This window comes from Parasteatoda tepidariorum, chromosome 9 (assembly GCF_982258835.1).
Source record: "Parasteatoda tepidariorum strain Cologne lab strain chromosome 9, Ptep-v5.0, whole genome shotgun sequence".
Classification (NCBI taxonomy): Eukaryota; Metazoa; Arthropoda; class Arachnida; order Araneae; family Theridiidae; genus Parasteatoda; species Parasteatoda tepidariorum.
The window spans coordinates 8,945,039-8,965,368 of record NC_141763.1 but is presented as its reverse complement, the minus strand read 5'-3'; the positions used below and the strand labels follow the sequence as shown (position 1 = coordinate 8,965,368).

Sequence of the window (20,330 nt, the reverse complement as noted above, 5' to 3'; positions counted from 1 at the left end):
ATATATATATATATATATATATTCATTCTTGGATTTCCTCTTTTTTACTTTCTGACTACTCTCATCCCTGAGTTCGGATATTATACTTTCTACTGTATTGTTAATGTACTATATTAGAATATTATATTATTATAAATTATACTAACACACTTTTAAACAATTTCTGAAAATAAATTTAAATGAAAATTCGTTTTTCTATGTATTATGTAACAGTAAATTTTGTTGTAAAAGTTGTTCTAAAAAGGCATTTTGATACATTCATAAGATTTTTCCTGTTTTTATTATTAGAAATGGAAGTAGTATCTTTATTCTCTACTCTTTTGAAAAAATGTAATCTTTTTAATATGTTTTAGGGCATCTGCATGAATTAGAATTAGATTTTAAACCAGTGTATCTGCAACCTCGAGGGCTTATTAACCGTAGAAACTGGTGTTACATTAATGCTGTATCCTTTGTTATATGAATACCAAGTTTATCATCTTTATTATTACAATATTACAAGATCTGTGTTAGACCACAATTTATTTATAGTATAGTCTTAAAAATCTAAATAATTTAGGTAGAGGCCCAAATTTATTTTTTTTAAAAATGCAATTGCTTCCATTGTGTATATACTTAAGGTTTTTTAACAGTACTTTTATTATTTTGAACATGAATGCTAAGACTTCATGTTATCAAAATAAGTGGATATGAATAAAATATATAACTTAAAATTTGTTATTTTCAAACTTGTTTTACTTTGGCTAAATAAAACCATAGAGTTAAGAATTTGAATTGGCTACTTTTTGATAAAAGTCTATAGCTAGAATAACTGTGTCTAAATATATATTTAGATATTAAAAATAGAACATTCTATTTTTAATGTACACTAAGTTGAAGAAATATATTTAAAATGAGATTTAAGTATAACATATGCAATTCAAAATCAAATACTAAGTTTTTTTTCTTCCTTGTACTGTTAGCTTGTCTTGTTTGTGTTCAAAATTTAAAATGTTCAATTGACAGCTTCTTTTTAGTAAGAGCTTGCTTTTAAATGCAGAAAAAAAATTTCTTTCAAACTTGTCTATTATTCAAAACATAATAAATTAAAAATGTTTTTTTTTAATGTTTTTTTTATTCATTGACTAAATAGTGCTACTTCACATATTTGTTAATTAGCAGTAGTTACACTCGTGTAACTTGATTTGTAGCCACAAATCAAGTTACACTAGTATTTAATTAAGGTTTTATATTATTTTAATAAAAATCCAATATTTTTTCGGGATAGAATTTTAAAATTTGAAATGTCAGTTCTTTTGTACACCTATAAATTTGTCTTACTATATAATCTTGTATAGTTAGTCTATCTAAAGAGAAGCTTTTGATGCCCCGTTAATATTTATCGTAGATGTTTACCTCATAGTGCTCCTGAACATTTTTAGATAGACAAGCTATCCCGGTTTACATTAAATATTTTATTACTGTTATCCTTAACTCTAAGATGTTTAGACACTACAGGCACTATTTGGCTGTTCTCCATTTTATTCAATGATTAGGAATTTGCCTATTGGACCAGCTGTACAGCGGGGGAAATCTTCTACTCCACTTATCGATAGCATGTTAGTATTTATTTTCTCCTCAACCTACTGCTCTTGATCTTATGTGACTGTATAATTCATGTGTGCAAAATTAAAAATCTGTTTTATTTAACTTGCAAGATTTTTTGGATTTTTTTTCCCTTCAAAATTTTAAGTGTTGCAACTGCATAAAATAAAATTTGCATCACTAAATTAATTTGTTAACAGAAATTTATTATACTAAAATCAGAAGGGATTCTGCACATCTTAAAAATTTAAATTTCATTTTCTATAGTTAGAATAATTTCTTATTAGCAATTTTAATGCTATAGAGCTTTCATCAGATCTTTTATTAGAATTAAATGGTCTGTATTTCAATCATACTGTTTTATTAAAGGATTTTTTTTTCAGGACATTTTCTTTTCAATACATGTTAAAATTGTAAAAAAAAAAAAAATTATCATTACTACTTTTCCATGGAATTTGATCTTGATAATTCATTCTGACATTGACAGTATTGTTTACGCAGATGTAGCTCATCACGTTGAATATTCAAGCAATTAAAAATCATTCGTTGCAATTCGTGTTTATGCCATTTCTAATTGCCACATGCAGTTTATGATTTTAATTACACAATTTAATTTCTCATCCAAGCAACTCAAAACTACATATCCTGTAGAATGTACAATGTATAAATCGGCCAACATCAAACTTTGTATTCACAAGTTAATTCAGATAAAAGTTTTGTTATCTTGACTTTTATTATTTAAATATTTGTAAAATTAACATTAAATTTTTTAACAGATAATCGATAATTTTTTTTTTTTTTAATTTAATTTTTCTGAAGCTAGTCTTACTTATTTATTACAATAATTTTTTCACTATTTCTCAAGAGTGGTTTAAGGGTATGCCTTCTAGTCAAAATCTCTAATAACAATAATATTATTAAATGCGGATATTCTTGTTTGTTAAATGATGGTTTTAATTTTGTACTTTTATAGGTAAGTATTTAATTTCGTATCATATAACCGTCGTTGAACAGCCGACCTAATTTTGGGCTTACGACTTCAAATGTTCAACTCTGCAGCCTTGTAACTTTGGACCGATCCAGAAGAGAAAGAAACTCCTGGATCAGTACCCGAAGAAGTATGATTTCTTTTGGGAACACGGAGGACTTTGTGACCTAACAGATTTAACGTGCATCATTCACCATTTATTACATGGGGAGTCTTCGGTCAGCGGGGATCGAAGCCACGGCCTCTTGGGCTTGGATTCAGTGCCCTGCCAACTAAACTATTCAAGTCCCATAATTTAGTGATTGTAAAAGTTGACCAAAATCTAGGAATACGTGTGTCATCTACATACATTTTTCTGCAGCTGAACTTTCGGGTATTTTTTTTCATGAGGCCACAATCAACTTTGACACTGTTTCGAGCTTTCTGCATCTAAACTCTCTAACACTAATGCCTTTCTGCAAGATACTTTTAATAATAACAAACGTATATGTTGCTAATTTAAAGTAAAGAAAAGTGCTGTGTTTACAAAAAAAGAAAAAAATCTTTATTTTGTTAGTTGAACATGTAATATTTTTTAATTCTCTAATATTATAGTTGATATTCCCACATTTTTTGAAGGGGCATACTAATAAATTACTTTTTCGCATTTCGTAGATAGTCATCACATAAAAAATTAAAAATCATGAAGTAGTAATTACCGACAAAAAAAGAATGACGACAAAATCACACGAATAATCTGTCTCTTCAAAAAAAGGGTTACATAAATGCTTATTTCGTTTTCGGGATTAGGTTGTTGTAATAAATAATATGTGAATAGTATCAGATTTTAATAACTAAGGGGAAATCAATAGCAATAACTGCCAAAAAAATATAAGAATCTTTGTTGTAAAAAGTGCATAATTCCAATTTTTAATATTGTCTGAAATATATCAGGATATTTAAAAACCACGTGAAAATCAATAACTTCCTAAAATACAATCGAAACATTACATGGATTTACGATATTATTGTCGTAAGTTTAGCACGTTAAAAAGTGGTTCAAATTTTACACATTTGTGGAGAAAAGAAAACCATGATTTTTTACTTTTCCGGAAAAAAATGTTCCCGCAAGAACCCCTGTATCGTTCTGCGACGGTGTCGCTGCGATTCTGCCATAGGGATACTTGAAAGAGTATATTTTCATGTTAATTAACTATACAAGTGTTGAGCCCCTGGGCAAAATGTATCTGCTGAGTTTCTTTTCCATTGAATAACATAGGAAAAACCAGTTTTGTTGCAGTAAAAGTTATCTGCTCTGAGATTTAGAAATTGAAACTTCTAATCTTTTTGATTTTACATAAGTTTTTTTTAATTTTATTTATTTGATACATACTGATATAAATTCATTACTTTCTTTCAGGGTAAAAATGACTTATGAATTTTCTGTGCTTCCCACCTCTCAAGAGGAAGTCCAAGTTGGGCAACCTTTTCAACCTGATATTATGTACGATATGCTGCGTGATTTAAAATCAGACTGCGTGAAGGTAAATATTCTGTGCTGTGGAAGTAAATTATGTTTGCTTCTGACATTGGCAGGGGTCTGTTTAGGTTTTTATGAGAGGTACCTATTTTGTGAAAATTTGGACATAATTTGTGAATATTTAAAATTATATTAAAAAATCAACACAAGAATATGGATTTATCATTTCTTTTGGGATACAAAAATGAAATTTTAGGAAAAAGTATTTTGTTTCCTAAAGTCAAATTTGTGAAGGTACCGCTAAACGGTAGTATCCCACGATTGGTAAATTAGTTTTCGTGGTGGATCAGCTAACTGCAAATGCAATGAATCAAAGCTTACCTAGAAATGCATTGACTATCTGATAAGACCATTTATTTTTGTAAACTGCAAAACTCATCTACTAATCAAGTTTATTTTAATTTTTTTTATTATTATTAAGAAAGAAAGCATTTTGGTAATAACTCTATGATGGATGTCTAGTTCAAACTTTTAAAAAAAAATATTTTTTTTTTCAATATCTATGGATCAGAATTATCTGCTTCTATATCTTTGAACCATCTGTATTACAAATGTTCATCAATTTTAAAAGGTAGTTCAATTTTCTTTATAAAAATGATGCAAATAGACAAAAAAATGTACTTTTATTTATTTTATTTAATGGTTAGGTACATATTCTTGTAAAAATAACAATAGTAATTATAAATCATTCTCTTTTCTGTTAGTTTAGTTTTTGATTACTCAACATAGTTTCACTTTTTGATGCTGTTTTGAATTATCGATGTTTTGCTGTATCTCAATTATTGGCATATATTTTTTGATGAGTCATGGGATACTTATCTGCCTTTTTATTCAGGTCTTAAAGTTTTCTTGTTTTAAATTTAGTCAAACATAAATAAGCTATGATGTTTGATGTTTCAAACGTCATAATGTATGTTATAGTTCAAGACAAATCCTTAAAGCTATGTTTATTCAGAAGAAGAAAAAAGTTTTAATATCTATTTTCACAACTTGAAAGATCAACTGTATTATAGCATATTTGCGATCATCCCTTTGATCCTTTAAGTCCCAGAACGTGAAGACCCGATCATTAGATCAGAAGTTATTCAGGGTGGTCAGTTTTTTATTTTTTGCACTCTGCATATACATGTAATTTATTTCTTCTTGTTCAACCTTGTATCTTTGTTATATATATTATTTTATTTTATCCTTTTTTCTGTTTTTGGTCTTTATTTTCTAGGATTAAAAGAACAGGATTATTATAATTGCAAGTTTAGTGCTTGTTCTTAGATAATTTTTTTTTATTGAACTGCAAGCTTTCTCTCAGAAATAGCACTTTTTTTAAAATTTTATTTTGTTATTTTTTTTAGTAGTTATTTATTTATTATTTGTATGTGTGTTAAAGTTCTGACATTTTTTTTTCAAACTAACTGTATTATAAAAGATTTTACATTCTATTATGTAAATGAAAAATATCTCAATGTAGTTTGATAATTTTTTTTAATATAATTTAGCCCCCAAAAATTTCACTTTGATAGTTTTTTTTTAAAAAATTTTAATGGCAATTTTTATGTTACTATTTCGGTCATAGTTAATTGAAAAAGTTGAGCAGTCTTTGTAACCTTTTGTCTTTTTTCACTCTTATATGTCTGTGCATATACGGATGTGTGTTTTATAGATACATAATCAAAATAAAGTTTTAAAACTAGATAGGATAGGATAATAAAAAAAAAATTTAAAAAAAAGGTTAGTCTCCATTAATCAACACATTAACAGACGATTTATATGAATTACATCTTTTTATAGTTCAGGGCTGATTGTGCTCCGGAAAAAATCCGAATCTCCGGATTTTTCGTTAACAGTGATCCGGAGATCGAAGGTCCAGACGTTTCAAAAAATCATTGATCACAGAAGTTTCCGAAAATCAAATTTTCAAAGGTGGAACTTAAAAACATAGTTTATTTTATTTGTTTGTAAGGGAGAGCCAGAGGAATACTTTATAAGCTTATTTTCATAATTAATATTCATTTTTTTATCAGTAAATAGTTGTTATAATCATTAACTCAAAAAAGAAAGACATGTTTGTAAATTTTAATTACTTCTCCAGGTCATCATATGTATGTGTAAATGATATAGGTATGTGAAAATTTTTAAATGTATTTTAAGTAAACTAAGAAATATTGAGGAAAAGGAAAAAATTTCTAATTTTTCAATTGAAACTGGGTTTTTTTTTTAAACCCAGGAAATTTTCCGGAATTTTGACTTGGGCTCACAATCACCCCTGATAGTTAAAATAATATGGAACAGGGGGGTTAGAATCTCCCCTCCTGAAAAGGTAGAATAAATACGTAACACTCAAACATAAATTAAATAACTGCAATAGTCATTGAAATGTATGAAGCAGGAAAAAAGATTGCAAAATTATATTTGTGTTAAAATGTTTTTTCTTTTGATTTTCTTTCACTTATATATTTACATATTCTTGTGTATGTGTGTTAAAATATTAAAAATAAAGACTATGCAAATGGTATGATATTAGATTGAAAAGGATACGTCACAAATTTTTGTTTTTTTCATATAAATTTTCTATTATTAATTATTTTTACTATGTTTTTTTTTTTTTCATTTTATTATTCTATATTATGGCTTTATTAATTGCTTACACTTTTAGAAATTATATGTTCTGAGAATTTTAAATTTTATAATTATATTTCAGGCTCAATATAGTCAGCAGTTTCAGAACCAATTATTGAAACTAAATTTCTTTATTCAATTATTTTCAGACATGTAGATAAAATCTTATAAATTTCTGGGTGTTCTAAATTAAAACGAATAAATTGTAAGATATGAGTCGGTCCCTATTCTCTACTAAATATCTATTAGCTACTTTTATTTTTAGTTAATCTAGATCAATATTTTGAATGTTCATTCTGGATATTTTACAATTAAACTAAAAAAATTAATGTTTAATAATAAAGACCTCGAAATACAATCTCTTTTCGAAACTAATGCTTACATTAATCAGTTTTCCTTGGGCCATATGACATGTCATGTGACTATGCGCATTTGTAGCTGGCCCTCTAATCATATATATCACTGTAGCTCTTGAGATTATTCTGCCAATTATCCCCTCCCTAAAAGTAAACCAATTCGGATTTTTTTTTCTCTTGGTATGACGCCCTCTTAAAATCAAACATCGAGATTTACATAAATTTAGATTTAAATTTTCCTGTTCATATTTGCATGATTTATAAATTGCACATTGAAATTCTTATTTACACAATTAAAGTAAGTAAATAAAATCTTGCATCGATATTTTTACTGAAACATTGATAACATTCAGTAGTTAAATGCTTCCTACATTGCTGCTTAAATTGTTACCTACATTGTTGCTTACTCGTCAATTATTTAACGAGTGTTTTTGCACATAAAATTTATTTCTATTTTCAGCTTTTTTTTTTTATCAAAACTTATCCCTATGATATGATTCAGTGTAAATTTCTATAAAATTAGACATTAAAAAAAAAATCCCTGATTTTGAAGCAAATTTGCCAAAATGAGATGGCGGTGAAATGGTTGAAATGAGTTAATCAATGCTTGCAGAAAGTTTTTTATTGATATTTTATGTTTGCAGAAAGTTTTTTCATTCTATCTAAATCTGCAAGTTAAAAAATCTGTAAAACTGTTCTAAATCTGATCGATATCTGCATTTTGATGAGCGTGTGTCTTAAATTCACATTTTATACTCTTTCAGGGACAGCAAGAAGATGCTGAAGAATTTCTTAGTTTTATTTTGAATAACATGCATGAGGAAATGGTTAAAGTTATTAAGAATTATGAACAGATAAATTCCATTGCTTGTAAGTATTTTAGTTTTTAATAATAGTTGATTTTGTACCTCCAAAGAGATTAAATAAGTTTACCACAGTGTTTGGAATACATGGAATGGTTGGGGTTCTTTTTTTAGGGATAGAGGAGAAACATAAAAATTTAGAAACTAAAATTGCCCTTTCGTTTCGTGATATTTTAATTCTGTATTTGAATTTCTGTGGTCTGTATAGTTATGCTACAGGTTTAACTGTTACTAATTCTTACACGAATTATCGAATGTTTTATTATTTTTTATTCCATTGTACTCCTTGTACATTTTTCTACGCCCGTTTGTAATTTCCTGTTTCAAAGTCTTATAATTTTTGTGCAACAATACCAGGTGTAACAGGAAGTCCCCAAAAAACAGCGGCGGCTGTTACAACTTTTTATTACAAGTACATATATACAGAGTACTTAGGGTTTTTAAAAAGTACTTAAAGGTGCTTATTTTTCATTTTCGTTTCTTAAGAGCCCTTAAAGGTGCTTTTTTCATTGGGTGTTTTTAAAAAGTATCCCTTTCCCTAAATGATACTTTTTTTTTATCACATCGGTTTTTGCCACCAATTATGCAAAAAGCGTTCTCACACTATTCTATTCAATATTTTCACAATTCATTCAACCTCAATAATAGTATTATGATGTGCACATTAATACGAAGAGTTTTTCCTATTATTGAGAGTTAAAAAGTGTGTGTATATATATATGTGTGAATTTTCAATAATAGGGAAAAAAATTTATTAGTGCGCATATCCTAATTATATGTCAGGAGATTTTTGTATTGTGATCTGTGGCAGATATACGCCAAGTCTTGGCAACGATCCTGCAAAAAACTATTAAAAATTTTTTTAAAAGCTTCACATAAAAGGACCAACTCGAGAGGTGTAAGGTAGCCATCCCCTTGGCAAACATCTGCATGTTTTTTTTTTTTTTTTTTTTAATGATTTGCAAGTTTAAAATCTATTTGGCAACTTGACGATTGTAGTTGGTGCGACAGATCACAATACTGAAACGTCCCCTTATATTTATTTTAAATAGAGAACTTAAGAATATTTTTGGAGTGCTTAAGAGATGCTTATTTTTCATCCAAAGATTTACCCTGATATATATATATATAAAATTTTAAATTGCTTCTGAATATAAGCTAACTTTGGCTGTTCTAATTCCACTATGGAAATTCGAAAAATTTAGGTTCGTCTATAAAGCATCCATCCTGTGTTATCCAGGTAATAATTTAAAATCTTTCTTTTATTAAAGTGGGAAATGAAGTGGATGAAAATGGTGATCAGAGTGAAACAGAAGAGGAAGAATGGCAAGTCATTGGATCAAAACATAAAGGAATGGTGACTAGAAAGGTTAGTATTTTAACCTGCTGTTCTTTTAAGGTAATCAGTGGGCCTTTGGGGACGAGCAAGAGAAAAAACATTTTGTTGGTTTATGTTCGGATAACCTTTGTTTTTCAGGAGATATTTCTAAAAAATCTCCAACACCTGTTCAAGGGTTAATGCTGAAAACTAACTTTTGGATAGTTTAAAAAATACAGTGTGTGTAGCTTTTTATAAAAAGTGCTTAAAGGTGCTTTTTACATTGGAAATTTTTAAAAAGTGCATTAATTTTTCCATTTTAAAAATGAGATTTTTTCCTTATCGTTTTTAAATTTTTTTTACCTAATTAAGTAAAGTAATTATTCATTTAAAAAATAGAATGAGCCACATTGAACATATTTAAAATTGTGCATAAATTGTTTTTATGATGACTGATATAATAAAAAAAAAGAGTTCTTTGTCAGAAACTACACGTATATGAGAAACTTACATCAATATAAAGTAAGAAATTTTATTAATGCTCATATCCTAATTATGATATTTTTAAAGTGGTTGTAAACGTTTTAACAAGTAATTGATTAAGGTAATTACTTTGAATAAATTTCACTTTTAGATTGTTTAATTTAATTGCTTTTATTTTCATTATTAATTTGCTCATTGGGCTCATTGCACCAAAATTCTGAGGCTTTTTGAACTTCTTATGTCTGCATTTTGTACAAATATTTTTTTAATTTTATTTTTTTAACATTTAAGAAAACATTTCTCTCCTCTTATAGGTTGCAGAACACAAGACTCCGATATCTGATCTTCTAGGAGGACAAATAAAATCATTCCTCACCACAAGTGGAAATAAAACTTCCGCGTCTATTCAGCCTTTTTTTACATTACAACTTGATGTTCAGGTATTCTATATTTTCTTTGAATCATGTTCGTTCAAGCTCCACTGGGAAATCCTGGAAAATACAGATAATGTAAAAACCGCCTAAAATAACAGGAAATTTTGAGTTTTTCTTTAGAAACAGGGAAAACACAGGGAATTCCGTTTCATATTTCCGTCTTTTAAAAAATGGTAACCACTCTATAGTGCACCTACCACTACAAAAATACAATTGCAATTCACTAGTATATGAAACATGTTAACTCAATTCTATGTTGGGGTACTCCTACTTCGATGGATGGACCCCATTAAACAGTAACTTGTGACTGCGACATTATCCACCTCCTCGCACTGTTGCTACTCTCTCTCTCGATCACATATAATGTCTGCTTGTATACACTCAATAGTGAAGCGACCACGATTGTGAACTTAATACAGCTTTCACGATCAGCATTCAAAAGTACGATGATCTTAATACAGCTCTCATTTTAAAGTATGGTGATCTAATTATTTTTTATTACCTAATTATTATTTTGGGATAAATTTTGCTTATATCATACTTAGGGTAGATCTAACAAGGTTGCCACTCTGCAGGGAAAACCTGGAAAGTACAGGGGATTTAAAAGTCGCGAAAATTAACGGGGAAAATGCTGGGAATTATGAGTTTTCTTTACAAACTGGGAAGGTACAGGGAATTTGTTTTTTTATTTTCGTGTTTCAAAAAGTGATTTCCAATCAAAGTGGATGGGATCTTTAAAGATGATATTTCTTAAGGTGCATAGCTTTTTTAAAAAGTGCTTAAATCTGCTTATTTTTGTTTTACGTTTTTTAAAAGCCCTTAAGAGTGCTTTTTTTTTATTCAGGGTTTGTAAAAAGTGCTTAATTTTCTATCTTTAAAATATAGATTTTTTCTTTGACATGTTGATTGTCATTCTAAATTACAAAAAAATGCATGATTTTCACAATTTGCTGTGAATATTTATCAGAAACTAGTTATTTTAACAGGATTATGTATAGTTTTGGAATTGTATTGATTTTATGTTTATAAATTAAGTTTCATTACTGCAATATTAATAAGTTTCATTGCTGCACAGATCCTAATTATGATTTATTTTTTTGGAAAGCGATTAAAAATATTTTTGGAGTGCTGATAAAGTACATAAAATATGCTTATTTTTCTTGAAAATCTGGCTACGCTCTCTGTTTCAGCTATACTAAACTCTTTTTATGGAGTTATCTTACAAAATCTGTTAAATTAAATTAAGATTCTACTATTGCCAAAATTGATCTTCCAATCAAAAAGAGGCTCTATTGAACTGGAATTTAAGAATCCTCCAATTTGGTTTGACACTGTTTAAGAAAATTTTAACTGGGTTGCCACTCCACTGGGAGAACAGGAAAAACCTGGAAAATGCACAGAATTTAAAAATAACTGGGAAAATGCAGGGAATTTTAAGTTTTTCTTTACAAATTGGGAAAATTCGGGTAATTTTGTTTATTATTTTCATCTTTTAAAAAATTGTGATCACTCTAAGTACAATCTATGGGATATTTATAGATATTTCAGCTATACTAAACTATTTCGTTTACTATTGCAATATTTAAGTATGTTCAGGAGTTCCTCAAGTTTTTCTAGCAATTTAAACTAGTATAGTTAGTCCAATATAGCTCATACAAGAGCACAGGGATTTTTTTTTCTTTTCAAATTTGAGTAGCAACCCTGACTTATTTTACCTTTTCAAAAGTAATAGAGTGTATTTATACTGTACAAAGAGATAGTTTATTACAAAGATGATTGTGCTCCGAATTTTTCGCTAACCGCGATCTGGAAATCCAAGGTCCAGAAGTTTCAAGAAATCATCAATCACATTTATATATATACAAATTCCTGTGTCTTTTATTTACAAATATTAGAACTAGAATTTGACGCTGGTGGTTGAGTGGTAACACTTAGCGCTCTCCTGCCACAGGTCATGGGTTCGATCCTCCGGCCGGCAAGGTTGGCTCAGCCTTTCATCCCTTCAGTGGGTTGATAAATGAGTACCAAGCATGCTTGGGAACTAAACACTTGGGGTTCCGCGCTCGGCTGGCCAACTAACCGGAACATCTGCTCCGGCACCCCAGAGCCTAAGGTCAGGAAAACTGAGATGGGCACAGTAGGCCTTGGCCCTCTCTGAGCTGCCGTACCATTGAGTTCAGTTTAGTTAGAACTAGAATTTATACTTGGCATCTTTTTTATTTGTAAATATTATTTTCTGGTAGAATAATAAATGGGATTAGAGATAAAGTAAACTTATAAATAAATATTCATTTAAATTATGCTGCATATAATATATTTAGAATTTCATGTTGTGAAAATATTAATGATTTAAATGCATAAAGACGTAAATTTTTTGAAATGATTTTACTCAAGAAATTTTCAGGATTTTTGAGTTAGGCTCACAATCACCCCTGTTTTTGTAAGAAGGTATTCAAATTTTTTCCTTTGAGGTCTAAATTTTAAATGTTGTAAATTCTGTTTTAGTCTGAAAATGTGACTTCAGTGTCTGAAGCCTTAAAGGAAATGACTGTGAAGGAACCCATTCAAGGTTATACTTGTGCCAAAACTAAACAAGAGGTAACTAATTTTTCCTTTTAAAGCACATGAATTTAACTTTAATGTCTTCTTATCTTCACAATTTAACTTAGCTAAAAAATAAAGTGTAATTATAATGATGAGAATTCAATTGAAAAAATAAATAAATGAAGTACTTAACTTTTTTAAAAATAATATAGAATACTCTTGGAAATTTTTCATAAATGGTTAAAGAAATTTTTAGATTTACGATGAAATCAGTGCAAAACGCGTAAAAAAGTGATTGTTTAATGGTGCAGTTCAACTTCGAAATTCATAGTAGTATATTAAAAATATCAAGATTTTGAAAACTAAAAGAAATTTGCCTCTGTCGAAAAATAGCTTGGGATTTACAATGAAATCATCTCAAATAAGGTGCATTAAAAAGTGATTGCATAATGTGCAGTTTAAAACTCACGTGTCATAATATCAGCATAAAAATGCGGATTTTCAAATTACTCAGAAAAGTATCTCAATTACTTTTTTTTAAAATCATTTAGTTTTATGAGAAAAATTGGTACAAAGAAAGTTCGTCAAAAAGTGATTAATTAAATGTGTGGTTCAACTTTGAGGTTCATAATAATGACATAGGATTCATGATGAAATCGGTAAAAATAAATCTTGTCAAAAGATGATAAATTAAGTGTGCGGTTCATAACTTGCGATTCAGAATATCATATTAACCGTATCGGGATATGAAGAGCCTCATGGAGATTGGTAGTTTTCAATTTTAAAAAAAAACACTGAAATTTGTGTATTAATATCATATTTTAAATATTCAGTTTCTTTAAACCATGCAGAATTCCGTACTTTATAATCTGCAAAAGTTCAGCATGTCAAAGAGTGATGACTTAAAAAAAAATTGTGTTTTAAAATTTGCAAAAAAAAAAAAAAAAAATGCGTTTTAATTTTTTTTAAAAATTTTAATCGTGTTTGGACCCTTATGTGGGCTGCACGTCAGCGTTTGGCGAGCCCTAAGTTCAGCATCTCTATTATAAATCAATAATATGTCCATGTTTTAACCAGCATCGTTTAACATTTTTTGGGAGTTCTACTTTATGCATGCAGGATTTGTTTGATGATATTAATCATCCTGACATTTTTGCGTATTTACATGCTGTTGGAATTTTAACTGTATATAAATATTTTAATACACCTACAATTTTATCCACTTTTGCAAACAACTTATCATTTTACTTTGTGTTTTATATATTTTATTCATACCTTTTTATCTGATTTTATTCATAGCTTTTATCTGATTCTATTTACCAACTTCACCATTTTATCAGTTATAATTGTACGACAATTAAAGTATTGTATGCACTTTGTCTTTTGAACTATTTTACCGCATTGTTTGGCTCAGCATATCCTCTTTTGGACTTTGTGCCACTAAACCCTACATTCAATTCTATTATAAATCATAATTGCCAGCTCTACGGGATTTTTCACAGGACTATTGGATTTTGCCAGTTTCTCCTGATCTACTGGTTTAATTAAAATTCTCTTGATTTTTGTACATTTTAGAAAATTCCCTAAAATTGAGTAAATTTCCTAAAAAAGATCAGATTATTGCTTGCTTGAGTAATAATTAAATAATTTTTTTTTTTTTTGCTCTAAAATGTTCGGTTTATTTAAATTCAGGACTCTCTTTTTAAATTTATTTAAAAAAATCTTTTGACTATCTTTAATGAGTTAAATGACTACTAAAATTCAAAATTAGGAATAGACATAATAAACATTTCAAGTATATTTAATGTCAATCATAACTGGAAAATATTGCTGTTTTTCTATTTTGATTATGATAAAAACAATCCCTAAAATTCCCTATGTCTTAAAATATTTAGCACATTATGCAACAATTATTTATTTCATAATGTCTACTGGATTTTTCCCCATCCATCTTGGCAGCTATTATAAATTAAGGCATGATTAATCAATGTAAGAATCATGCTTTTTATAAAATTTTTCAAATTTATTTCAAGGTTGAGGCTTATAGTCATGTTGCTCTTCAAAAGCTGCCTCCAGTACTAATTCTGCATTTGAAAAGATTTGTATACAATAAAAATGGAGGTTGCAAGAAAGTAATGAAGAAGACAGATTATCCACTTGAACTGGAATTGAACAGAGGTATAATTATTTTCTATTTTCAAATATTTCTCTTTTTTTTTTATTTTATGCCAAACATTTTTAATTCTTTCCCTTTTTTTATAGAACTATTTTCATCAGATGTGAAGAAAAGCCATAGAAACAGAGTGTATAAACTTTTTGCAGGTATGTTTTTGTTTTAAAAAGATATTAAATGATACACGTGATATCCGTGCACCCGGAAAGTCGTGGATATCGGTACTGAACAAAATTTGTAGTGAAATGTCGGGATTTTAACTACTGTTTATTTTTAAAAAATCATGGATTTAGATCGCTGAAAAATCTCATTTTTCAAATGGACCCCATCCTCCCTGATTCACATCCCTAATTTCATTGTGTTCCGAATATCTGAATTTGTAACAAAATCCCCACTCAAGGTCATATTTTATTAAAATATAAAAAGTTTTTATCATGTTATTTGTCAGACAGCCTGTGACATTGATTTATTACATGAAGTTTGGTTTGTAGCCTCACCGTAGTTTTGATGCAAAATTTGGAAAATATATGTTTTCTATAATAAGAGAGAAGGTTGCATTGCTATTGTAAGAGGGGGGGGGGGAGAAAAAAAGCCTATTTGGATAAAATAAAATTGTATATAATTTTTTTTGGTTGAATATATAGAAATTTTTTTATTCCAATAACATGGACGATTTTCTCACATTTTGTAGAAGGATAACACTAGTTTTTGTTATTCGTCAAAAAATAAATAAATAAAATTTTTGATCCATAGCAGTAACTACTGATAAGATTGAAGGTGATATCAAGCAAACCAGACTCATAAAAAAGGGGGTACTAAATGCAGTTTTTAACTATGTTATAAAATTAAAAAGATTTTTATTACCTATCAGGAATAAACCTAAATTCTATCTATATGCAATTATAAATTATAAGTATATTATTTTTTCAAAGCAATGAACTATATTAAAAAAAGATAATTGCATAACAAGTCATACAGATTTTTTAAATTTTGTTTAAAATTTAAATATTGAAAAAAATTGTTATTAAAATGTGAAAAACTTTTAATTTTCTTGTACAACACTAAATTTTACTACACTAAACAGTTTTAGTTAATTTATCAATTGTTTAATTAAATTTACACTAAAAAATTTTATTGGTCATTTTTAGTTTCTTCCCATTTTTTCCAGTTCCTTCCACTGGCCTGGGAGAAATAGTTTTTTCAGGACAAAATGCCAACCATGTTTTAAAGTAAAATATTGTAATTTATTATAGCATTTTTTGAAACAAAAAGTTAAAATTATATAAATAAAAATTTTGAAGGAATTTGTTTTCAAACACTGTTAAGCAGAGGAACTCAAAATTAATGACATAAAATATATCAGACATTCACTTAAGTCTTTTGACTACAAGAGTGTTTGGGCAGGAATTTCACTAAATCCTATTTAACCAGAATCCTCTTCCTAAAAAAGCTTTCAAGCAACAGTAAAAATTCACTGAAAAGGTTCAAATATGCTGATCACTGGTCTAGTGGTTACTGAACTGAAATACAGAGCCAGCGGTTGTGGGTTTGGATCCCACCGTAGGCATGGGTGTAATTTTCTCTCTCTCTCTCTCTCTCTCTCTGTGTGTGTGTTCTATGTCCTTTCTTCTGTGTGAATGTAAGCCGCCCTATAAGCAGATTTGTGGTTGGGTGACGTGGGGGCCACTATTCTGGTGCCATGGCTGAGACCCAGGTGCCCACTGGGTAATGATAACAGGGTTCTTAGTGTTTTTAAAAAGTGCTTAAAGTGTTTTCCTTTACTATGTTGATTTTCGCTTCAAATTATGCAAAAAGACGCAGTTCACATTGTTCTATTTAACGTTTGCACAATTAATTTAACCCCAGTCCATTTCGGCATATTGTCAGTCCATAGGGTATGGAAACGCCATTCGTTTTACACGATTCGAAATTTCATCCTTTTTGACCATTGTCAAAAACAATGCCAAAAGGTTTTGGCATGATGGTTAAGACACGATAAAACTGTCAATTGTCAAAAACTTTCCAACTCTGCTCAATTATATTTTTTTAAAGTGCTTAAAAGGTGCTTATTTTTTGTTGAATAATTTGGCTACGCACCCTGGATAAGAGAGTAGCAATTTTGGCATTTATGAAACCAGTGGGAAATAAACCCAAGTGCCCATCAAGTAAAAAAAGAAGAAAAAAAAGGTTCATATATATGCATTGTAGAATAAATTATAGAAGTCTGCTTTAAATTAACGCCAAATTTAAGTTCAATATTATAATAGTTTATTAACAATTCTATATTTAACCATTTCAACTAAGATGTTCCTAGCTTTCTCCTAAATATTTCTTCTGTAGCTCTTATATTTTAAATTCTAAATCTATTTTTTGTAAATTAAACTATTCTGGAATATATTCATTTCTACCGCACAATAAACTTTTTTACATTTTAGTGATGTACCACGACGGAGAAGAAGCCATTAAAGGTCATTATATATCAGATGTGTACAACCCTGGAAGTCAGACCTGGTTCCGGTTCGATGACCGGCAGGTGACGGCCGTCACAGAAGCTCAAGTCCTCTCCCACAGTCCTCCCAGAGTTCCTTATTTGCTATTCTACCAAGATGGTGCACATATCTGCATGTGATGATTTTTTTTTAAAAAAAGAAACTAATTACCTATAACTATTGTGATATATATATGCACGTGTCTGATAACGACGTATCGGTCGACTGTAAAAAAAACGAAACAATTTTTCTCCTATATCATGGACGGTAAAAGATAATTGTAAATTATCTTTATTGATCACTTATTAATGTGGTTTACTTATTTTGTGAACAAGCGACTCATTCAAAAAAAGTAGAGGTCCATCTGCCTTGAGGAACACTATTTGTGAGCAAAGTTAGTTTTAACTGAGTTCGTCGTTGAATGTTTCATTCAAGATCATTTTGTACGAGCGAGTGACTCGTTTTGGAATGAACATTCAGGATTGCGCATTCAGTTGCATGCACGATCACTATCTGAAAATGACTTAACTGTAAACTAATTTTTTTATTGAATATATTAAAAAACCAAATGAAAGTATGATAATTTGCTGTTGCGTGAGGCGCTGACGATTAAAAAAAATACTCCAATTCCATCTCACTGTTTATTGGTGGAAAAACTGTGATTCATCTTCTGAGCAGAGCTCATATATTTTATGTGCAGTTGTGGTTTGATGATTGTGATTTAGTTCTTGGGAGAAAATATTTTTTAAAAACTGTATAAATTTTGAACTGGCATATGGGAAACTAAATAATACTCCAGTGTGTCTGTTTGTACTTTAGTTTATTGGGTGTGAGAGATGAGTATTGTTATAAAAGTAGTAGTTAAAAAGCTAGCCATTGCATATTTTCTTATTGTAAATAACTTTTTAGGGCTTATATGATGAATTTTCTTGAATGAAGTCTGCGTTTGTGGTATTACTTATATAGCTCCTCTCCCCCCTCTCAATCATATTTAAGTTGAATGTATATGCAGAAGTGCCAACTCTTATAGGGTGCGTATCGTTTTTAAAAAGTGCTTAAATGTGCTTATTTTCATTTCTTAAAAGCCCTTAAAGGTGCTTTTTTCATTGGGTGTTATTAAAAAGTGCTCAATTTCCCCTCTACCATTGATTTTCGCCACATATTATGCAGAAAGACTCTGTTAATATTGTTCTATTCGCCGTTTGTGCAATTAATTCAACCCCAATCTATTTCGGTGTGCCATCGGTCCTTAGCGTATGAAAACGGCGTTCATTTTATGATTCAAAACTTCAGGATTTTTGAAAATTGTCAAAAACTATGCCAAAATTTTTTTTGACATGACAGTTAAATCCGGATAAAACCATCAATTTTCAAAAACTTTCCAACCCTGCCTAATTATATTTTGTTATAAGTGCTTAAAAATATTTTTGAGTGCTTGAAAAGTGCTTAAAAGATGCTTATTTTTTGTTGAAAAACTTGGCTATGTACCCTGGTCCCCCCATAGCTGCCAACTCTACTAGTTTTTGTACATTTTAGAAGATTCCCTAAAATTGAGTGAATTTCCTTAAAAAAATCCCTATCGAAATGGAATTTTTGTGCAGATTATTGCTTGTTTGAATATTTAAATAAGTGTCACTGATACATAATGAAGCAAACCCCGTTCATAAAATTCAGTTAACTGTATTTGATGAATTGAATGCCTATTACTATTAAAAATTATGAATAAACATAATACATAACATTTCAAGGTCATTTAATGTCATCATAACCGGGGGGGGGGAATGCGCATTTTTTCTTTTGATGAATATAAAATTCCCTATGTGTAAAATATTTAGTATATTTTGTAACAATTATCATGAAATTTATATTTATAAAATATACTGGATTTTTCCTATCTGAGTTGGCAGCTATGCAATTAATCCGTCATTATTATGATTTCATTGTCAAGATTACAATCTTATGGTTGAGTAATTGAAATTACCATTTTTGGGAACTTCCATAATAATCTGTTTAAAAAAAAGTCTGTTTCTCTCATTACTACCAATGATACCCCTTAACTAACATAACTTTGTTTGCAACTAATCTACAATAATTTTTTGCTACTCCTTAGATGACACTAAAAGTAAATAAAGAAAGAAAAAAGTTACTTGATAAAAGAAAATAATGAAACCCCATTTCCAGAAATTTTTTTTTTTTATTATTATTCTTTACAAACTGGGAAAATACAGGGAATTTTGTTTCTTATTTCCGTCTCTTAGAAAAAGGTGGCCACTCAAGGCGTAATGTATTTAAGGATGATATTTCAGCTATATTAAAAAAATTTATTTACTATAGCAATATATACTGGATTTTGTATGTTCCTTTTTTCCGCTTAAGTTTTTCCCTAAATTTAAATTAGTATAGTTAACCCAATATAGGTCACTCAATAGCACAGTGATTGTTGTGCTTTCTGTTAATATATTGTGTATAATATGTACAGGGAAAACACGGAGAATTATTTTTTCCAGATTTGAGTGACAACCCTGCTGCAAACATTTGAATTTGGTAAACACTAATTTGTATACATTTCTGTGTTGCTGTATTTCTGATTTACTGATGGGTAGTTAGGAAAGTTGGCGCCTCTGTATTACTCCTCTCCCCCGCCTCATTATCAGTTAAGTTAAATGTAAAAATTTTATTTGCCTTCTAGATAGGTATCAAACTTCTCAGGAAGATTATATTGTGATATATTAAAGAAATTCTTTAAATACATCTAATAAATTATCATAAAATGATTGCATAAAGCTAAATTGAATCTTTAAAATTGTAAAAATTTGTATGAAAGGATTTGCCATTCTTAATTTTTTAACTTGTTTGGTTTTAATATTTTTCATCCATGCATATTCATTTCTTTGAAAAGCTTTTGAGTTTGTATTTGTAGTGAGTTTTTAATTCTTTAAACAATTGTATTTCAAGTAAGTATATAT

The 20,330-nt window shown here is 29.1% G+C and overlaps 1 protein-coding gene across 1 annotated transcript in view; it reads left to right on the top strand.

Moving 5' to 3' along the window:
* Usp10 (ubiquitin specific protease 10) overlaps positions 1-18,236 on the top strand; it is a 29,246-nt gene extending 11,010 nt beyond the window's left edge. Inside the window, exons 5-14 of the mRNA XM_043049644.3 lie at positions 354-445; positions 1,489-1,598; positions 3,972-4,095; positions 7,825-7,930; positions 9,195-9,292; positions 10,039-10,164; positions 12,664-12,756; positions 14,736-14,880; positions 14,965-15,024; positions 17,311-18,236. Of these exons, the coding sequence (XP_042905578.2) occupies positions 354-445; positions 1,489-1,598; positions 3,972-4,095; positions 7,825-7,930; positions 9,195-9,292; positions 10,039-10,164; positions 12,664-12,756; positions 14,736-14,880; positions 14,965-15,024; positions 17,311-17,504 (1,148 nt within the window). The 3' untranslated portion in view covers positions 17,505-18,236. The remainder of the gene's footprint in view (positions 1-353; positions 446-1,488; positions 1,599-3,971; positions 4,096-7,824; positions 7,931-9,194; positions 9,293-10,038; positions 10,165-12,663; positions 12,757-14,735; positions 14,881-14,964; positions 15,025-17,310) is intronic.
* The last annotated feature ends 2,094 nt before the right edge of the window (positions 18,237-20,330 follow it).